Here is a 19853-nt window from a genome sequence, read left to right on the forward strand (position 1 = left end):
CTTCCCTACCCACTATGAAGAGGTTGAGGACCAAGGGACACAAATTACTTCTGTAAAATTTGAACGCTGCCCTGAGAATGGAGTGTAACTCGCAGTCCAGTTCTCACAGACCAGACAACTTCTTTCGAACTTTTTTAAAAAAAGTTTGCAATAGAATGTATATATATATATATTTATTACATTGCATTATGTGACACAGTGTTTTAGACACTGGATTCCCCCTATCCGTCCCCTAACCCTCCCGAACGTTTGAAATCTGGATAGTGGAACCCTTAAAGCAGAGGTCAAGGGATTTTTGTACAGGGGCCCCCCTGTCGAGAATATCGAGGGTTGGGGAAAAACAAAGTCCGAGGAATAACTTCTCGTGCCATGTGAAGATGATACGAAATTCAAATTGCAGTGTGCATAACTAATGTTTGGTCCCAACAGCCGGGCTCACCCACCAAGTGTTGGTGGCTGCCTGGGAGCCAAGATGCTGCCGAAAACGTCAGCCCCTTCTCCCCACCCCACCGCCAAGCTCTGAAACAACACAGGTTGTGCTCCCACCACACGTGTTCACACTCTGCTTGCTTGGGAAGCTGGGCAGATCCTTCCTGTCCTTGGGCCTCAGTCTCCCCAACCGTAAAGTGTGTGTGTGTGTGTGTGTGTGTGTGGCGGGGAGGCTGCGTCCAGGGCCAGGGTTTGGCTGGGAGGTCGGCCCGCGCGCACGGGCGGGTCCCTCGGGCTTTCCAGCCCTGGCGGCAGGCACAGCGCCCCGCAGGCCGGGCTCCGCGGGGGAATTCCGGGCGGGGTGCGGGGTGCCGGGGCGGGGCGGGGCGGGGCCGAACGGGCGACTATAAATTGGGCCGCGCGCCTGCCGCGGGCCACTCGCCACTGTCTGCGCGCCCTCCCCGTGCCGAGGTGCCATGGCCCCCGCTCGCCTGTGCGCGTTCCTGCTGTTTCTCCTTGGCGCCGCCGCCGCCGAGTCGGTAGGTGTTTGGCGGGGACACGGGGGTCCCCGGGAGGGAAAGACCGCGGAGGTCGCTTTTGTTCCCGGGATTCTGGATTGGGGAGTGTTAGGGGGCCGCGCCGCCGCCACCTGGACGCCGAGGCCGGGGGGGAGGCGGGGGACTTAGTTTGGAAACTTTGCCCGGTGGCCCGGGAAGGCTCTGGAACTGGCCCCGCCGCGCGGCGCACACTCGCAACTGGTGGTTCTGGCCGCCTAGCTCCGGCCTCGGGCTCCGATGTGACTAAACTATGTGATTCCTGGGCAGCCTTGGGATCCTGGAGATCCTGCCTCGCCGTCTGCGCGCGCTGGGCAGGCAGCTCTAGAATCCCGGGTGACCCTAGCGGCCGGTGCGGGGGAAGGGAGCTGTGGTGAGTGGGGGTGCTGGGGCTGTGCGAGTTTGGGGTTTCACGTACTGGGGAGCAGGGAACTGAGCGAACCTCTGGGATCGGGTCGCAGTCCCACGGTCAACTTGGGAGAAGACGGGGCCCTGTTCCCGAGTCTCCCCCATCTACTCAGAGGCTGTGAGGCTGTGGGGTGGGAGGTGACCTCTTGGCTTCCTTGGGGCTCCTTAGAAAGTTGGGACTTGACCCGCCTGGTCTGGGGCTCTGTGCAAGGAATGCGCAGGGTTCTGACTAGCTGCTCCCAGGGCGGTTGAAGCACCTTCCTTGGCTGGAGGGAAGGAGGTCCCCAAAAGGCTGGATGAGACCTGTCCTCACTGTGGACTAGATCCCCACAGTGAGAAGGATCCCAATCCGAGTGTCCTGGGGGCTGCAAGCCAGCAGCCAGGGGGCGGGAGGAAGAGAAACTGCACCCCTCCCCTAGGATCTTTAGGGGGCAGCAGTTCTTGGAGTTGAATCATTAAGTTAATTGCTCTGGAGAGACCCGAGGCTACTTGATCTACTTAGGGGGAAAGCCGCCTGTGGCGGGCTAAGCCCTGAGCCAGGGCCCCCAGCCCTCCGTACACAGTACACAGATAATCCAGCAGTTCACACCGTCTGTGTTCCGAACACAGAATAGCCCGACCGCTAGCCGAGTTCCAACAACACTCCAGGGTTGACTCTTCTGAAACGGTTCTGAGGCGGGGGAGTTAGCTTGCCTAAGGTTACAGAGTTAATGAGGGGCTGGGTCAGATTCAAATGTAGGTAGGTGGCCCGGCTTCTCAGTGTCTGTCTGTATCTTGCAGGCTTCTAAGGGTGCTGCCGCCTAATACTGGTTAAGAAGCTGGTAGAGTTTTTAGCAGAGAGGGGCTCTGGGAATTGGAAGCCTAAGGGGTGGTGGTGACTTCCCGAACCCAGGACCATTTTGCGCCCCTCTCCCCACCGCTGTCAGTGGCCCATCCAAGCCTCGGCCTCTCCGGTGTCTACACTGGTACCCTCCAGTTGCTCTCCCCAGAGAGAGTGGCTGATGCGAGTTGGGAAGGCCTTGAAGAGACTCTGCCTGGGAGGTCCCCACCAAGCTGCCGAAGTCCCGGTAGGGACACAGTCTGTCCTCAGTGGCTGCGGCGCCTGCAGGTGCTTGGGGTGAGGAGCAGACAGCTGGGTGCCAGGGGGCAGTGTGTGGGATGTGGTTTGGGGGAGTATGTTAGTCAGCTGAAGGAGAAGCCAGCCTGGGCAGCTGCGTGCCGAGACAGGTGTCATTCTCTCATCCTGTCCTTCAGTTCTCCCCTTCCTGCCTGAGGTCATGGACGTCCTGCGGCTCACTGAGCCTGCTGTCTAGCACAGTGAGACTGAGAAGAAGGGTTTTGCTAATGGCAGCTAGGCTTGATGGAGTGCTCTCCTGGTGCCAGATCTGGGGCAAGTGGGGATGGTAATTTAGCCCATTGTCCAAGAGAGGGAAAATGGGACCGCCTTGGGGTAGCAAAAAGTACCCAGGTTGTGGGCCTCTGGGCCATGGGAATGCTAGCAGGGCCTCTCCCCAGTATTAGGGTGAACCTGCTGTTTCTTGGGGTGGTTTCCTCCCTGCCACCTCACGGTGCCACAGATTTGGGGTGCAGAGCCCAGGCTGAGCACCCAGCACCCTCTCCTGGGTTGGCGGGGTTGCTATCCCTAAACCAGTTCTTCCTGTCCAGCTGGGAGCCTCCCCCCATCTCCTTTCCTGCCACTCCCTCCCTGGCCAGTTAAAGACAGCCTTGTTTGGGGAGTCACTCCCCCATACCGCTCCCCCCAAGGTGTCCATGCTCAGTGACATGGCCCACTGACTTGGCACCAGGCCCAGGCAGTTTCTGGGGAAGTGCCCCTTTCCTACCAGATGCACTTGAACTTTTCTGGTCTGTCTGGGAGTTCTCTCCTTGATTGCACACAAGTGGGCTGGTGGCGGAAGTCTTGAGTGGACACTGAGAGCTATCGGGGCTTCTTGGGACTCCAGAAAGTTATCAAATTCCCAGGCAAATATTTGGGCCATGCTCTGGAAGACTCCAAGGGGCCGAGGCACTGAGCTATCCCCTCTCTATAAAATGGATGTAGAACTGGATGTCTTCTGACCAGTGCTGACATTTGATTAATAATTAAGTGCCAGTTGCTCAAAGGGCCTTTGGAAAACAGAAGAACATTGAAAGTATTCCCTCCCTTGAAGAAACTTGTGCTTCCTGGGGGGATTAGTACACTCCACCAACTTCCCTCCCCACTCCCCAGGACAGGAACTCTGCTCTGTATGAGGGAAATACCTGTAGTTGGTACCTAGGAAATGTTCATATGAATGAGCAAGTCATGCGTGTAACTTTATTCTCGAGGCACGATGAGCGCAGGTGTTACTGGTGTCTCCTGGCGATGCTGTGAGGTAGGTCTGCATCCCCCCTTTCCCCGGCCTTTTTTTTTTTTTTTTTTTTTTGCAGGAAGCTGATGCTCCAAGAATTGGCAGTGGCTTGGCAAGGTCAGAGCCAGGTCTGGTAGTGCAAGGTGTGCAGTGTGCATCCTCTGCGAGCTCTGCAGATGGGCACAGTTGCTGCGTTTGAAGGCCCTCCTCTCCTGCTGTGTGACCTTGAAGCAGACATGGCTTGTCTCTGGCTCTCTTCCCCAGCTCCGTTCTTGCTGTCCTGAGAGCCCATTGAGGAAGGGAGAGGAGCTTTCTTGGCCTCCCTGGTAAGGAGTTTAAACAAGTCCCGGTCTCTGAAGAGAAACGGGGCTGGACATTCAGCTCCTGCCATTCTCTGGCTCCTAGGAACCGAGGTCTTTTTCAAGGACTTGGAGTGCTGAGCCGACCTGAATGAGAAACCGGGGGACCCAGCCTGGGCTCCCAGCCCCGGCTCCCTGTTGGGAGGAATTGGCGGTCCCTTGTTGTTCCTCCAGCCTCCTGGACTGGACAAGTGGGTGTGTGTGATTTCCAAAAAAAAAAAAAAAAGAAAGAAAGAAAGAAAATCTTTAAAATAAATTAGGAGAAGGGGCTGGACAGGGCTTTGTGAGTCACCGAGAGTACTAGCAGAGCCTGCCTGAGTCACCCACTTCCTTCCACCTCCTGCCAGCAGGATGGCTCCGCGGTCGGGATGCTGGAGTGGGCTTGTCTTCTGGATCCAGCGTCTCAGCCTTGGAGCTCGTGCAAGAGATACTGGGAGGCCCTGAACCACCACAGCCCATGTGTGGACTTTGACATTGTTCAGAGGTCAGCCGGACCTGCAGATCCCGTCTTTAGACCTGTTGTAGAGCAGGTGGCATCTCTGCCTGTCCGTGCCCAAAGCTGAACTGAGCTTGCACCTAGCAGGCTTCAGATTGTATTGGACCTCTTGAAGTTTTTGAGAACCACCTCCCCTTCTTGCTCCCTGGTTTTGGCACAGTGGTTTGAGGTTCCCCCAGGCCTGACTTGGCGGTGTGAAGCCTGGCTCTTATTTACCAGCCTCATGGTTAAGCTCTCAAAGTGTAGCTTCCTGGTCTGGTGGAAAGGTGCCTGTGGCTTTGTGGTGAGGCCGCACATGAAGGCACCCTCCGTGTCATGTGTCGAGTCATGTCATGCTGTGTCATGCCTGAGACGGAGGAGGTGTTTCTTGGCGACCAGGCCCCTCCAGCTTGTCCCGGGCCACCTGGGTGCCAGATGGTGTTTTGAGGATTCCACCCCCAAGGCCCCTGGAAAACCTTCTCCTCTCACCCCTAGCTAACTCCACAGCTGCAAGGTAGCATGTTAGGAGTCCAGGGTGGAGCCCAAATCTCCTATTTGTTTATCTTAGAAGTAGGCTGTTTGCTAATTATCAGATGGGTTTATATTTAAACAAGAACCAGTTCCCGGCAGCCCCACCTCTCCTGCTGGGATCTGCTGGGGCGCTGTGCTCAGCCACCTGCAACAGGGCAGGGACTCCAGGGCTGAAGGGGACAGAGAGGCAGGGATAGAAGAGGCAGCTGTCCCTGCCAGTGCCCTGGGCGGGGAGGAGAGCTTGGACGTCAGCAGTTGGGCTGGCTTGACCCTAGGAACCCAGGAGCCCAGCTCCTGGGGCTAGTTTGTCTTTAACTCACCCGTGACCTTTGGACACATTCCTCTACCTCCTGGGCCTGGCGCTCTGGTCTGCTAGGCCCGGGGCACCAGCAAGCCAGGAGGTTCATTTCACCGCCACTAAAACCGAGAGTCCCTGTCCGGCGCTGTGGCTCACCCAGGGACACACAGTTGGTTAATGAGTCACTTTGTTGATGTGAGAGTCCTAGGGTCCTCTATAAAACACCTGTGTCACTCAAGAGTCATAACTTGTGTTTGGTCAAGTTGTAAAAGCTGGCCCGCGTTTGGTTTATTATGAGTGGCTAGACTAAGGGTTCTCCACCAGGCCAGAGGTCAGCTTCCGGGAGGTGGTGTCCACGCACTTGAACGTGATGGCTGCAGTCGCAGGGGTTCAGGCCTTTTTCTCCTGGAGGATCACCCTGAGCTTACCAGTTCTGTCCTCTTTGACCTCCCGCTGCTGCTTCCCTCCCCCAGCACCTTGGGACCAGGCTCGTCTTGGCTGTGCCCACCTCCCACGCCCTTCAGGCCCAGGGAGCTAGGCTGCCCCAATTTTCTCTGGCACAGTAGAAGAGGCTGCTAGTCAGGTGACACCTGGGGTGATGGAAAGGGGAGGCAGGGAGAGGTTGGTATGTGTGGAAACTGTGACGGGGAAAGCCTGGGGGGTGGGGGGGAAGGTTGGTGGCAAGTGGTTGGGCCGAGCTGGTCACACGTAGTGGGGACATTCCTGGCCTCAGGGAAGCCAGGAGATATGTGTGGGACACATCGCCCAGCTCTGGAGAGGTGGCTTCCCCCGGTGGGGAGGAGGGGGAGGCTGGGAAGGGGCAGGAAGCCAGTGCCCAGGGCCGATGCCATTAACTGGGAGGAGGCTGTCCAGGAGGCCCTGGACTCTGCTCTTCAAACAGGAGGTTTATTTACGTCCTGTGAGCCTGCTGCCCGCCTGCGGTCCAGCAGGGACTTGGGATCCCGCGTCTAGATTTCCAGGCGCAGCGTCAATGGTCCTCTGTCTCCAGGACCCATGGGAAGCCGGCCCCCTCCCTCCCCACTGTCTCCACTGGTAATCGGAGCAGGACCAAGCTGGCTACCGGGCCTCCTGACAGAGAGAGGCTTGTCTTACTAAGCCTGGGGCTCTTACAGGTGGGGAAACTGAGGCCTAGAGGGACTCGCCCAAGATCCCCTAGCAAGAGTCTGTAACGAGGGGATGAGCAGTTGCTGGCCCTGGGAGCCCCAGGTCCCCATTCTCCCCTCATTCCTAGCCAGCACCCCAGGATCCTGAAGTCTTTGCTGCTGTGGGAATGAGCTGTCCTAGGGCTTGGTGGAAAGCTGGCAGTGCCAGGCCTGGCTCTGTACAGGCCGATTGTGTTCAGAGTAACCTGACCTTGTGGTGGCAGGCAGAGCCGACATTGGAACCTCCTCTCTCACTCTGCTCCCACCCTCCTAGACCTGGCTTAACCCTTCAACTGCTGGAGCCCCAGGCCGTGGATGGGCCTGCTGTGGTTTCTTCTGACCTCCTAGATTTTGTGGTTGTTCTCAAGGCAAGTCAGGAAATATTCTGGGGATCCAGGTCTCCCAGGAGAATTGCAAGCATCCCTGCTCACTGCCATTTGCTCCTTCTAGAAAGATACAAGTGGTTTTTCTCTTTGTCTGCTTATTACAGGTGCTCAAGGCTGTGTGACCCCAGCGGGCCTCTGCCCATCTCGGGGTCCTTTTCTCCAGGACAGTCCAAAGGGGTCTTATTAGTTGTCCCAAATGCAGAATGAGGCCCGGCGGTTCATGTTGCTGTGCAGTTTACAGGGTGTATCCGCATCTGTTGCCGGCTTCTCTCCAGTGCCGGAACTGCTTGTGCAGTTCTCCCAGGTCTCTGACCTTTGGAGCAGTAATCCCCTTAGTCAGGAGGAAGACAGGTGGGGGTTAATAATACTCATTCCTCCTTGAGCACCTGCTGTGTACCAGGCCATGCTCGCACTGGATCCCTCCTGCACACTCATGCATGCCACTAAGTCCGCATCCCCCTGCAAGGTGTGGCCAGCCCTGATTATACAACAGGAAACAAAGGGTTCCAGAGCTGAAGGTTTCTCTGGCTCAGGTGGTTAGGACTACGACTTGATTTTCACCTGGTGGTAATGTGGCCCCAGGTGGTATCCATCTGGGGAGAGGGTTGCAGAGCAGGGGACAGTGTCGTGGCCCATATTGGAGAGCCTCTTTCCAGAATCGCTCCTGTGAGTCTGATAGTTGGGGCCCAGGTTCATAGCATCCCTCTTCTGCATAAGTTTGAGTTTCCCAGTTACTACCCTTCTGATCTCCCCTCTTGCAAGATGGAATAGCTCCCCCGGCCCTTTGTCCCCTGGAGAGAAATGGGTGAGAAAGAGTGGGTGGCAGGCTGAGGGAGCCGCTCATTAGCTCACAGTTAACCAAGCCCTGACCGTGAACTCCTCCCTGGTGCTGCAGCCAAGTTTCTGTTTCTTTGTTTAAGCAATATCACTTTCACCTTTGTTTACTCCTGGTTGGGAGTTGGGGAGGCCCAGAGCTCTGGCCTTGAGCAGTGTGTTGTGGGCTGTCGGGTTAGGGGGCAGAGGTAAAGAGTGGGCATCAGCGAGAAGTCTGCTAGTGGTTAGATCCTGGTCTTGAGAAACGTCTCTTGGAATCCCAGCTCTGTTGTTTTCTAGCTCCCTGATGCCACTAAACCTTAGTTTCCTCATCCATAAAATGGGTAGAGCACCCTACAGGGTTTTTGTGTCACTAACGTGAGAAAGATCCCATCCTGGTGACCAGCACAGTGGATAGTCCTCTAGCCACCCAGACTCTTCCTGCTGACGGGAGCCGTGGGACCATGGATTAGGGACAGCCCTGTGGCTGAAGAACTCGATGGGGAGCAAAAGCAGAGTGACAGCTGTTGCCTGTGGACCTGCCAGCTCTTTGGGGCGGTGGCCGAGACTGTGGCAGCAGCAGGGAGGAGGGCATGGAAGCTACGAAGCAGGGGAGACCTTGGGGACTGTGAGCCCAACACTACTGCCAGCTGCCTGGGCGCCCTTGGCAAAGCCTGTTGTTGTCTCCTTATTGTTTGAGGGGTGATAAAAGAAGACAGTTGGGCGCGGTGGCCTCAGATACCTTCTCCTGGCAGGTGTCCCTACCTATAGAACAAAGGAGCACCTTGCCCTGTCCCCTCCCCATCCCTTCCTTTCCCAGGTAGGCTAGGGGGTGGGTGGGGAACCCTGTGCCTTTAGTCTCAGGCAGGCATTTGGATTCCTCAGGCACGGGGCCAGCAGGGTCGCAGCCCCACTGCTTTATCCAGCTGGTCGTGTCTGTCGTGTGACCGTGACAGGGACGGAGACGCACAGAGAGCTGAGGGCCTGAGCAATGCCTGTGCATGCACACACACGCACACTCGTGCCTGGGCAGGGCTGGGGTGAGCTGAGGAGAGCACGCCACAGCTTTAACCAGCAGGGCGCGGCTGCTCTGGTCAGGGCTGGGCCTGGCTGCTGGCTGGCCTGGCTTCTTCAAAGGCGCCCGTTTGTGTTGAGAAAAGTGTTGTCCAAAAAGCAAGCGAGGAATGATAAAAACGCCCTTGCCTTTCCAGTCCGCAGCAAAGCTGAGGGATGCCTGCCGCCAGTCCTTGCCTACTGTCTGTCAGAGAACTCCTTCTGAGAGGGGGACCCCAAGGGTACAGAGCTAAGACACTTCTCAATGCCCCCACCCCGTCAGCACGGCCTCCCAGGCCCCTGCCTAGCTGCAGCGGGAGGCTGAGGCTCCTGTTTCCTGTAATATTATGCACGACTTTACCGTCTTACAGCTCTGGGAGACCGTGTGATCCGAGGCAATTCACTTGGTGGGAAACTGATACCAAAATAGTTAGGGGTGACTGGGGTGTCCTGGACAAAGCTGGATTTCTTGGTAAGCCTTGGTTCGAGCCTTGGGTTTGCTGCAGGCTCCGCATGTCTCTGAGGAAGGAAAATGGTCATTTACAGCTGCCCTGCCAGTCTGTGCCCTAACCATGGGCTGTTTGGAAAGACCCCTTAGCACTTTCACATCTTATGAGAAAGTCTAGGTGCAGGACCAACATCCCGTGGCCGGGGAGGGTTGGGGAAGGGTCTCTCCGCCTGAGCACATCCCCAGCCCCTGCCTGGAGGACTTGGACTCCGTAGCCAGGCTTGTCTTCCCAGGCAGGTTGGCAAGTGGCCTATCACCTGACTTGGATTTAACCTCTATTTCACAGGATCTGCCTGTGGCCCTGTGTCCGTGTGTGCTCACACATGTCTGTGTGTGTACGTGATTAAAAACCAGGTGATTCATGCCCTGTGGCATCGGACAAGGGACTCCCCCATCTGAGCCCACCACTGTGGAAACAGGGTCTGTTGTGAAGAAGCTGAGTGCTTGGTTAAATCCCGTCACCTGGTTAACCGGAGATGAGGGTGGACGTGCAGGGATTCCGCTCCCCTCCCCCCCCCCAGACCTGGGCACTAGTGCATGAAGTCCTGCCCCGTGCTGCCAAACCAAAGCCGCTTGGACTGGGGCTGTGTGCGGGGGCTGGAATTCCAACGCCAGCAGCTCAACAACTCCTGATTCCCCAGTCATGAAGTCATCTAGGGCTTAACCCCTTCCGGCTCCCTGCTCCATGTGTGCCAGGCATACTGCCGGCATCCTCCCGCCCCCTCCTGCCTCCCAGGCCGAGAACACCCACCTGCCCACTGCCTTCCTCCCAGCTTCACCCTGCTCCCTTCCGGGCACCCAGCCTCCGGTCCCCATGGCGGTGGGAGAGGTTCCGCCTGCCTGCCTGCCTTTCCCTGGGTGCCAGTGGGGCCTGATTCCCAGGAGAGCCCTTTCAGACTCCCTGCTGTGTCTCCTGTCTCCCTTTGGATCCGACCTAGCCATTTGGTGTAGCTAGCTCACTTTATGACCTTGGGGATATTGCTGTCTTGTTTCTCCTGGAATTCTTGCCAGTTCTGTGAGAGGGGAGGATCTGAAACACTGGGCCTCCAGCTGGCGTTCTGTAGTTCTAACCTGCCATTGCCTCCTGCAGTCACGGGACCTGGCAAAAATGAGACAGGCTTGCTGGGGTTTGGGGTGGGGGTGGTGTTTGATTTAATAAAAACCCTAATTGTTCTGGCAAACAGTAGGTACTGCACATTCAAATTAATAACAGACTGAACCGTGCTTTGGGTTGCTGCCCTGTGGGCACACAGCATCCTGAGTCCAGCAGCTAGCAGATCACATGGGCATCCCGACGTTCTTGTGCCCTCTTTAAGATTTTTATTTTATGTATTTGAAAGAGTGATAGAAAAAGAGAGAGAGAGAGAGATCATCCATCAGCTGGCTTACTTCCAAAATGGCTCCAACATCTGGGGCTTGGCTAGGAGAAGCTGGGAGCCTGAACTCCTCCTGGGTCTCCCGCATGGATGGCCTGGGCCCCAGTGTTTGGGCCATCTTCCGCTGCTTTCCCAGGTGTGCTAGTAGAGAGCGCTGGGGAGGAAGCAGAACAGGATCAAACTGACACTCTAGTGTGGGATACTGGCACAACAGTGGCAGCTTAACGTCCATGCCACCATGCCACGCCCTTGTACTTGCCTTTTGAAAATTGCTTGGTCAGGATGGACCTAGATTGCCTCGACCAGCTGGGTAGAGGAATGGGCCAAGTAACTTGAACAGCTACTGGAGTGGATGAACTGTGAATGCAGGGGCCGTGCCCCTCTCTCTGCCCTGTGTGGGGCTGGCAGCAGAATAATTCCGTGGGAGATGCTGGGAAGACAAGACTCTGCAGTACAGGAGTATGCTCTTGGGTCACCAGCTCTGGGCAGCATCCTGACCTGAGGCTGTGCTGGGGCGTGGAGGAGCCAGCTCTCTGTCCTAGCCCAGCATGACTCATCTGGGAGAGGTGCCCCAGGCTGGGGCAGACCAGAGCCAGCGGCCTGCTCCCTGCCCTGTGTGACTCAGCCCCCACTATGCTACATCATAGAACTCAGGAGCATCACATCCCAGGGCACGCTGGGAAGTCAGGCAGCCCTGTGGGCCAGCTTCACGCCTCCACCTGCCAGGGGTGTTACTAAAAGAAAGTGACTTCAGATCTTTAATTCTCTGGTTCCTTGGTTGTTGTAAGGTGAGTCAGGAATTGAAGGCCAGGGCCTGGCACGTGGCATGTGCTAAGGAATCGCTACGCAATAAGGGTACTCATGATTTGATGGTTACCATCTTGATTTAGCTTTCTTAGTACAGGACAGAAAGAGATTGCCATGATGGGACACAGCAAGTCAGAGGCAAAGGGGGCTCCAGGACCCTGGCCTGGTCCCCCTCTGGGAGTTTGGGGGACCGTTGGTTGATACCATCTTCTTTCTTCACGCTAGATCCGGGAAACAGAGGTCATTGACCCACAGGACCTCCTGGGAGGCCAGTACTCCGGAGACCTGCCGGACGATGAGGATGTTGGTGGCCCCGGGCGGGAGCCTGATGACTTTGAGCTGTCTGGCTCTGGAGATCAGGGTAAGGAGGAAATGCGGGGCAGGCCTGGGCTCAGGGCTGCAGGGAATGGAGGGGGGTGACCTCATATGGGATGTTTTGGGGTGGGTTTTCCATAGCATCTCTCTCCTCCCCCAATGGAATGGGAAAACAAAGGACCTGGGTTAACCCTTTCCATCCCCAAGATCTGATCAGGCAAATTGTTTAGGCTGTGAGTTTGTCTGTAGTTGTGTGTCCTTAGCACCAGCCTGAACTGTCCCTTGGTGGAGGTCAAGGTCAAGGTTAAAGGGGAGTGGTAGGGTGGATGGTGCTTTTCTTCCTTTGGAAAGGCAAAATGCCAGCTCAGACATGTGGGCAGAGGAATGGGGGTGGGGAGCAAGCTCCTGCTGAAGGGACAGAGGCCAATTGGCTGGTTCAAGAGCTGCTGCCTCTCCTGGCCGTCCTTGACCTTGTGGCATTGGCTTCTGGGCCAGCTGGCTACTGAGACACATCTGGCTTTCCACAGGTAAGGAAGGGCTCCTGATCTGAAGTCTGAGCTTTGTGGTCGCATAGTCCCAGGACATGGACTCCACTCTGTGTCTTGGTTTCCTCATCTCTAAAATGGGAGCAGCAATAACACCTGTTACCGTATATGGTCACCCAGTCAGTGTTTCACTGTTGCAGGACCTGGCTAACTGTTGCCACTGGGATCTTCCCTTTCACACAGTCCTGTGAGGGTCTTGTTAAAGGAGCAGACGCTGAGTCAGGAAGCCCTGAGACTGCTGTGTTTGGGACATAGGCCCCGGTTGGTCCCTGGAGCCAGCCCAGCACCTGCCTGAGCTGCTAGCTCCCAGGTTCACGTGCAAGAGCCATGGAGGCAGCTCTTGGGAGTTCCGTTTCACAGATGTGGCAACTGAAGTTTTGCGTATTGAGCCTTTAGGGATGGTTGTAAGGTAGACTCGCACAGCTGTGGCTTGGGGGATCATGCGTGTCGGGAACGGTCCTTGTGCTCACACGGTCCCTCTGGCCTTGCAGATGACTGGGAGGAGCCCAGGAAATCCTCTGAAGCGATAGAGCCCTCGGTAAGCTGCACGTCTTTGCCCCTTCCTTCCTTGTCCCTCTGTAACACACCTGCTCACGGGTGGGAGAGGAGCTTCTCTCCTCCTGCCCCGTGCCAGAGATGGCAGAGGTTGGATCCACTCTGCAACCAGGGTATTTACTTTGACCCTGGGCACTGCTGTGGGTCCCAGGCAAGCCGTCCTCTCCGCACCAGCCCTTTGGCATTTAAACCGCCTTCTCAGCCGGGAAAACCAATTATAAATACAGTTCTGCCTTTTCAACCTGGCTTGATTATTGTCATATTCTTATTTTTGAAAAGATTATTTATTTTACTTGAAAGAGTTATACATCGAAAGAGGAAGAAACAGCAAAGAGAGCGATCTTCCATCCACAAGTTCCCTCTCCAAATGGCCACAGCGGCCAGAGCTAGGCTCTCCTTCCCAGTTTCCTATGTGGATGCAGGGGCCCAAGAAACTGAATGTTGAGCCCTAAGCAGGGAGCTGAGTCAGAAATGGAGCATCTAGGACTGGAACACACCCATACGGAATTCTGGCACCACAGCAATTTTGTTCTTATCTTCTAACTCAGAACTACAGAGAGAGATCTTCCATCTGCTGGTTCACTCTTCCCAGCTGTCCATTTTTCCAGCCACCAGCAGGGTGGGAGATGGAGCAGGTGGCTAGAACCAGTGCTCCTATGGGACCCCGGTGTCGTAGGCAGCAGTTTAGCCCATCGTGCCGTAACGCTGGCCTGGAAAACATTTTTGTCTCCTTCTTAGTATTTCTGATCTGTGGTTGGTTGGATCTGCAGGTTCAGACACCACTTGTATGGGAGGGCTGTCGGTGCTACCCTAGGTAGAGGGTGAGGATGTTGGCGGCACAGCAGAAGTGGTCGTGGGTTCTTGTTCCAGGTCCTGGTGCCTCGGCCAACAGAACCAGGCTGTCCGCCTGCCTGTCCCTGCCTCCCGGCCCACATCTCTCCCTCAGCAACTCTGCATTTGTCCCTGCTTCTCCTCTGTCCCCTAGGCGCCCCTTGATAACCACATCCCTGAGGGCACCAGGCCTGGGATCCGGCTGCCCAGCCAGCCCAAGGACCTGGAGGAGAACGAGGTTGTCCCCAGGAAGATCTCGCCCTTTGAGGGGGACGAAGATATCTCCAACAAAGTGTCCATGTCCAGCACTGCCCAGAGCAGTAACATCTTTGAGCGAACCGAGGTCCTAGCAGGTGAGAATTCCACTCCTCCCAAATGCCTTAGAGAGAGGAGGGCCTGCAGAGAACCAGTGGGTTCTCTGCGGCTGCCTTGGGCCTTCCAAGGACCAGGCCTCCCTGGAAGGGAGCCCCTGGCTCTGTGTGTGTAACAGTTGGAGGGGGAGAAATGACCTGCATACCAAGAACAGGTTTTGAGTCATTCCCTTGCCTTAGGCCTATCTCCCATAGCTTTTCAAAACACTTTTACCACCCGGGTTTGGTATTTGGAAGTTAATCATTGAGAGTTAATTTCCCTTGAAAGCTTAGAGGCTCCTAGGAACTGAGTTAGCTTTCCACTCCCTGCTGCACTGCCTGGCCGCCTTGTGTCCTTGACCGGGAAGCTTTTGAACAAGATGGACGGACCCTCAGTTTCTTTGTGTCTCAAATGGGTGCAGTGCCCCCCATCCCTGAGTTGGCACACGAGCCCATGAACAATGAACCGTGGGATAGTTGTGAATGCTAAAGGACTGTTGCGATTTGCTTGGGTTCTCTGTCTTGGGCTCTTGTCCGTGAGGCACACGGTACCTTCATGGGACTGAAAAGAAAGCTGAGGTCTGGGGATCCTTTGTTTGGCTTCGGGAATGAGCTTTTTGGCCATTTCATGCTGTTGGGCAGCTAGTAACAGGCTGTGGTCTCCAAAGCTGGGATGGGAGGAGGAGATTGGGAAACCAGAGAACATAGTTTGTAATTTGTTAAAAATGTTTATTTTTGTATTTTCTTCTATTTGAAAGGCAGAGTGATGGACACACACACACACAGAGTTTTTCAATTTCCTGGTTAACCCCCCAGTGCCTTTAACAGCCAGAGCCAGAACCAGGCCAGGCCAGGCCAAAGAAGCCTAGAATTCCATATGGGTTTCCCACGTGGGTGACAGACCTGGAGTCCCCAGCCATTGCTGTCATCAGCAGAAAGCTTGAGTTGAAGCAGAACAGGCACTGTGATGCGGGAGGCAGGTGCTCCGAGCACTGGCTTAACCTGCTGTGCCGCAGTGCCTGCCCCACAGCCCGTACAGACATCGGCCGAGAGGCAGTGCAGGTGAACTGGCTGGGGGAGCGGGTGCCTCAGGCCCTGCTGGCTGACTCCTATCTCCTGGGAACCAGTTGGGCTACAGAGGCTTGCAGTAGAGGGAAAGAGCTCTGGACCCAAAACCAGCATCCTGTCTCCATCCAGGAGAGAGATGAAGGATGGCACCTGTATCCTGCAGGGGAGGCTCCCTCGGCCTGTCCCCGCTCCCTCCCAGGTGTTCCAGGTCTCCTGGCACCTAAGCCACTGCTCTTCTGTACTTTTCCTTGCCCACTGCACGTGTCACAAGTATGGGAGGGGATCTTGGGGACCTTCCAGCCCCAGGCTCCAGACTGTGCCTCAAAAGGAACGCCTCACTCCCCTGCCTTTTCGCCAGCCACAGGGTTTTATTTTCAGGTGGCATATGTTTGATCTTTTTCATCTTTATAGACTTTTTAAATTTGTAGGCTTTTTTTAATCGGCTAAAGTTCTCTGCTTCTAAGGAAAAATGCAGAAATAACCGATATGGTCCAAACAACTGTTTCTTACACATGGGGAAACTGAGGCCCAGGCTTTGGGTTGTGTAGCAAGAGCTAGACCATCCATTTTCTCTAGCATCTGAGAACGACATGGGCCTGAGATCCTTATGTGAAACACGACTTGGTTTGACCAGCCGAGGTGGAACCTTCCATCTGTTTCTTAGTCTATTGCCTTAAGAGTCCTGTGCCCCTCACTGGGTCTCTGCAACGACTTGAACTTGTTCAAAGTCACAAAGTCAGGAAGTGGTAGACCAAGGGTGCACTCAACTTCTGAGCTTGGATGCGGTCGTGGCTCTGTGTGTGCATGTGTTGGGCCTGGTGGAGGAGCCGGGGTTGTTGGAGGCAAAAGTGACCCATCGGAAGTGAGGCTGGTGTCCAGGAATACCCTGCTTTTCCTGGCTCCTCTGGTGCTCTCTGAGCTGCCTTTTGTAGGAATCCAGCCCTGGAAGCTCCTTCCTTTGCTACTCTGGGCACTCCACCATGTGATGTGTGCAGTGGCGGATGGCCACTGCGCCCCCACTCTGTGCATGGCTGTGGGATGTGTACAGTGGCGGACGGTTAATCTTCTTAGTCTGAGTCAGACTGAATTAGGGGACTCAGTCTGCCAACAGTGGCATCCAGTGAGCCATCCCTGCCCCCAATAAGCAGGAGTGGGTCATTCAGGCCACCTGAGCAGTGGACTCAGGCGACCTCACCCAAGATTAGATGCCCCCACCTGCCTGCTTGCTGCACATCAGGTGCTGGGAGCCGCACAGAAGCCCGTTTGTGGGATGCTTCCTGCTGTGCTGGCCCCTCCAGGGAGACAGAGGTTTGCCTGGAGGAGTCTTGGGTGTGTGCTGTGCCCTAGGCAGTTGAGTAAATTCTGCTAACTCTTCGGAGGAATGTAAAAGGGTATGAACAGATTCTTCCATTTTGCAATGGAAGAGAGGAAGGAAGAACCTGCCCCCAAATCCCAGAGCCAGTGCAGGTAGAATTGGGAGTGGAAACAAGGCTTTAGCCCCTGGGCTTTCCATGGCAATGCAAGCCATTGCATGCAGTTCTGTGGCAATAGAGCGGTGTGGGTATAAACCTGTTCCGTGTGTGTGTGTGGGTGTGTGTGTGTGTGTGTGGGTGTGTGTGGGTGTGTGTGGGTGTGTATTTTCTAAAGTTCAGGGAAGATGAAATTAAAGGATAAATATTTTTTGGTCCAGATGGTTTTCAGGTTTATGTTTTTTTTTTTTTTTTAAACATTTGCGTTTCTTTTTTTTTTTTTTTTAAAGATTTATTTTTATTATTTTTTCATTGGAAAGGCGGATATACAGAGAGGAGAGACAGAGAGGAAGATCTTCCATCCGATGATTCACTCCCCAAGTGAGCGCAACGGGCCGGTACTATGCCGATCCGAAGCCAGGAGCTTCTTCCGGGTCTCCCACGTGGGCGCAGGTTCCCAAAGCTTTGGGCCGTCCTCGACTGCTTTCCCAGGCCACAGGCAGGGAGCTGGAAGGGAAGCGGGGCTGCCGGGATTAGAACCGGCGCCCATATGGGATCCCGGGCGTGCAAGGCGAGGACCTTTTAACCACTTGCGCCACCGCGCCGGGCCCAGGTTTATGTTTTTCTTTCCCATAATTCTCATTTTTTGTCACAAACATCTTAAAAATGTTTTGCTCAGTTAAATTTCTTTAAAACAAAATGTATTTGAGAGACTAGAGAGCATGCTACCATCTGACTGGTTCGCTTCCCAAATGCCTGCAGTGGCTGTGAGCTCCATCCAGGTCTCCTGCGTGGGTGGGAGGGATCCCAGCACTGGAGCCAACCCTGCTGCCTGCCAGGGTATGGCGCAGCAGGAAGTTGGGATTGAGAGCAGAACTTTTGAATGAGCCAAAGCCTGCTTTGGAAGTCTCATGTGGTATTTTTTTTTTAATTGGAAAAGCAGATCAGATTTACAGAGAAGATGAAAGTCAGAGAGAGAGAGAGAGAGAAAGCTCTTCCATCTGCTTGTTCACTTCCTAAATGGCCTCAAGGGCTAGAGCTTAGCTGATCTGCAGTCAGGAGCTTCTTCCGGGTCTCCCACGTGGGCGCAGGGTCCCAAAGCTTTGGGCCGTCCTTGACTGCTTTCCCAGGCCACAAGCAGGGAGCTGGATGGGAAGTGGAGCAGGTGGGATATGAACCAGTGTTTTTTAACTTTGAATTCTGTTTTCCTTGGGCGTGCTGCAGTGCCCAGGCTGGGAATGGACTGGGATCCTTTTGGGGAGAGATGGAGAGCGCCCCTCCCAAGGTGTGGAGGCGGTTAACGCCAGGGGATTGCAAAAAGCTTTTGGAGAAGTGGATTCACAAGTTTATTTTGAAGCAAAAAATTGTGAAATCCAGGCACACAAGGAGTCTTCAAAAAGTTTTTGGAAATGGGTATTTTGAAAATACCATGAGGGGATTTCATCATTTATTTTCCACACCAAGTAAACTTATCTTTCATTTCTGTTTTCTTAAAAAGTTTATATAACTCCCCTGGGATGTCAGAGGGGGTTTCCACAGCCTGCCATTTCCCTTGTTCCCACTTAATGAGCACTGAGCCGTTGCTGGGGAGTCAGCCTGGTGTTTGGAAAGAGCTTGGACTTGGGACTAGAGCCGACGTGCGTTGGAACAGCGCCTTTGCCGCTTGAGCCCTTCTGCCGTCCGGGGGCCTGGATGGCCTAGCGTGGCCCCTTCCCCCTGGGGTCGCCAGGGGTGAATTCACTAAGCCTTGGGCCTGCTCGGCAGAGGTGGTGGTCCGGGTGGAGGTGGGGTGGCCGTGCCAAGGGCCCAGCGATGACTTTCCTCGCCATCTCCCCGCAGCGCTGATCGTGGGCGGCATCGTGGGCATCCTCTTCGCTGTCTTCCTGATCCTGCTGCTGGTCTACCGCATGAAGAAGAAGGACGAAGGTAGCTACGACCTGGGCAAGAAGCCTATCTACAAGAAGGCCCCCACCAACGAGTTCTACGCCTGAAGCCTCCTCGGCAGTGCGGGGGAGGGGAAGGCATCAGCGTGGTGGACCTTAGGGTTGAGGGAGGGCAAGTTCACACTGACCTGTCAGCATCTCCAGCTCTGATGACTTTCTGTGTCAGAAGAGACACCATCTTCCTACTGCTCTGCCTAGCTCTTCTTGATTCGCTGGGACTCAGTTGCCCTGGCAGAAAAATGGGGTTATACTTGGCCTTTCCTGAAGACAAGCCTTGGATTGGATCTTGTTTTTTTTTGTTTTGTTTTTGTTTTTTTTAAGCTTCCAGATTAGAATCTGGAACCAGGTTTTGATTCATGGGCCCCTCCCGGAGCCCCTCTGAAACCTGGGGTCTTGGGGGTGTCGTGTGAGTCCTGGCTGGAAGCCCCCTCTTCCCTCCCTGTCTGTCCAGGATCTGGGAGAAAGAAGCAAAACCACCTGTCCCTTGGGCTGTGGCCATCAGTGGGTATTGTGACCACACAACAGGTTCCTGTGCTTGGGCCGTTCCGGGCTCTTCCAAGTGACTTTTGGAAATCAACATTTTGTACTGGGGGGGAGGGGATGGTGGGAGGGAGGAAGAAAGCGCTGAAGGTTTATGCTGAAATGGGTTTGTAGAGTATTTGTTAATCTATTTTTAATATATGCGTGTGTGTGTGTGTGTGTGTGTGTGTTTAATGGTTCATTCCTTTTTGTGGAGCCCCTCTGCCCAGGGCGGAGCATGGAGATGCCCGTCTACTCGATCTTGACTCCTACCCATTTCCCCAGCACCTGTCAAGTGTGTATTTAATGGTTTTGTTTTTGTTCTGCTTATGGAAAATGAGAGAAGAGATGGAGATATGATTTTTATTAATTTTTTTTAACTATTTATAGCTTGAGACGGGGCTTCTTCTGTCTTCTCTCTTTCCTTGTTTTAAGCCTCCTCCCCACTTTCAAAAAAATATTTCACCCTCTCCTGCTCATGGTTTAGCTGCCTTCTCTATGAAGTAGCTTTGATCAAGACATTAACTTTTGGGAGGGGATGGTGTGCAGTTGGTAGATTCCAAAATATATAGTAGGGGATGGTGGGATATTTGCGCCTGAGTTCTTGTAATATATTATTATTCTTCCTTTGTTCTAGAAAAATAGAAAATATATATATATATATTTTTTTTTTCAGGAAATAGTGTGATATTTCCAGTTGGCTGTTGGTGGGGTGGTTGAGTGAATGGCTTTTCTGTGTGCCTGGGTAGG

At 54.6% G+C, this 19853-nt stretch overlaps 1 protein-coding gene across 1 annotated transcript; it reads left to right on the forward strand.

Annotated features, from left to right (window-relative positions):
* The first annotated feature begins 896 nt into the window (after positions 1-896).
* SDC4 (syndecan 4) lies at positions 897-18982 on the forward strand. The gene is made up of 5 exons (XM_040981424.1): positions 897-968; positions 11734-11869; positions 12860-12906; positions 13909-14107; positions 18481-18982. The coding sequence occupies exons 1-5, from the start codon at positions 906-908 to the stop codon at positions 18630-18632; spliced, it is 597 nt and encodes a 198-aa protein (XP_040837358.1). The 5' UTR covers positions 897-905; the 3' UTR covers positions 18633-18982.
* Positions 18983-19853: the final 871 nt, after the last annotated feature.

The sequence above is a fragment of the Ochotona curzoniae genome, unplaced genomic scaffold (genome assembly GCF_017591425.1).
Source record: "Ochotona curzoniae isolate NIBS_2020 unplaced genomic scaffold, NIBS_Ocur_1.0 contig_3520, whole genome shotgun sequence".
NCBI classification, from domain to species: Eukaryota; Metazoa; Chordata; class Mammalia; order Lagomorpha; family Ochotonidae; genus Ochotona; species Ochotona curzoniae.

Bases quoted from the DNA above. Each gene is read 5' to 3' on its own strand.
- SDC4 (XM_040981424.1), top strand. From the start codon at position 906: ATGGCCCCCGCTCGCCTGTGCGCGTTCCTGCTGTTTCTCCTTGGCGCC. The intron at 969-11,733 runs GTAGGTGTTTGG...TCTTCACGCTAG, and splicing joins GCGCCGCCGCCGCCGAGTCG to ATCCGGGAAACAGAGGTCAT. The intron at 11,870-12,859 runs GTAAGGAGGAAA...CTGGCCTTGCAG, and splicing joins GTCTGGCTCTGGAGATCAGG to ATGACTGGGAGGAGCCCAGG.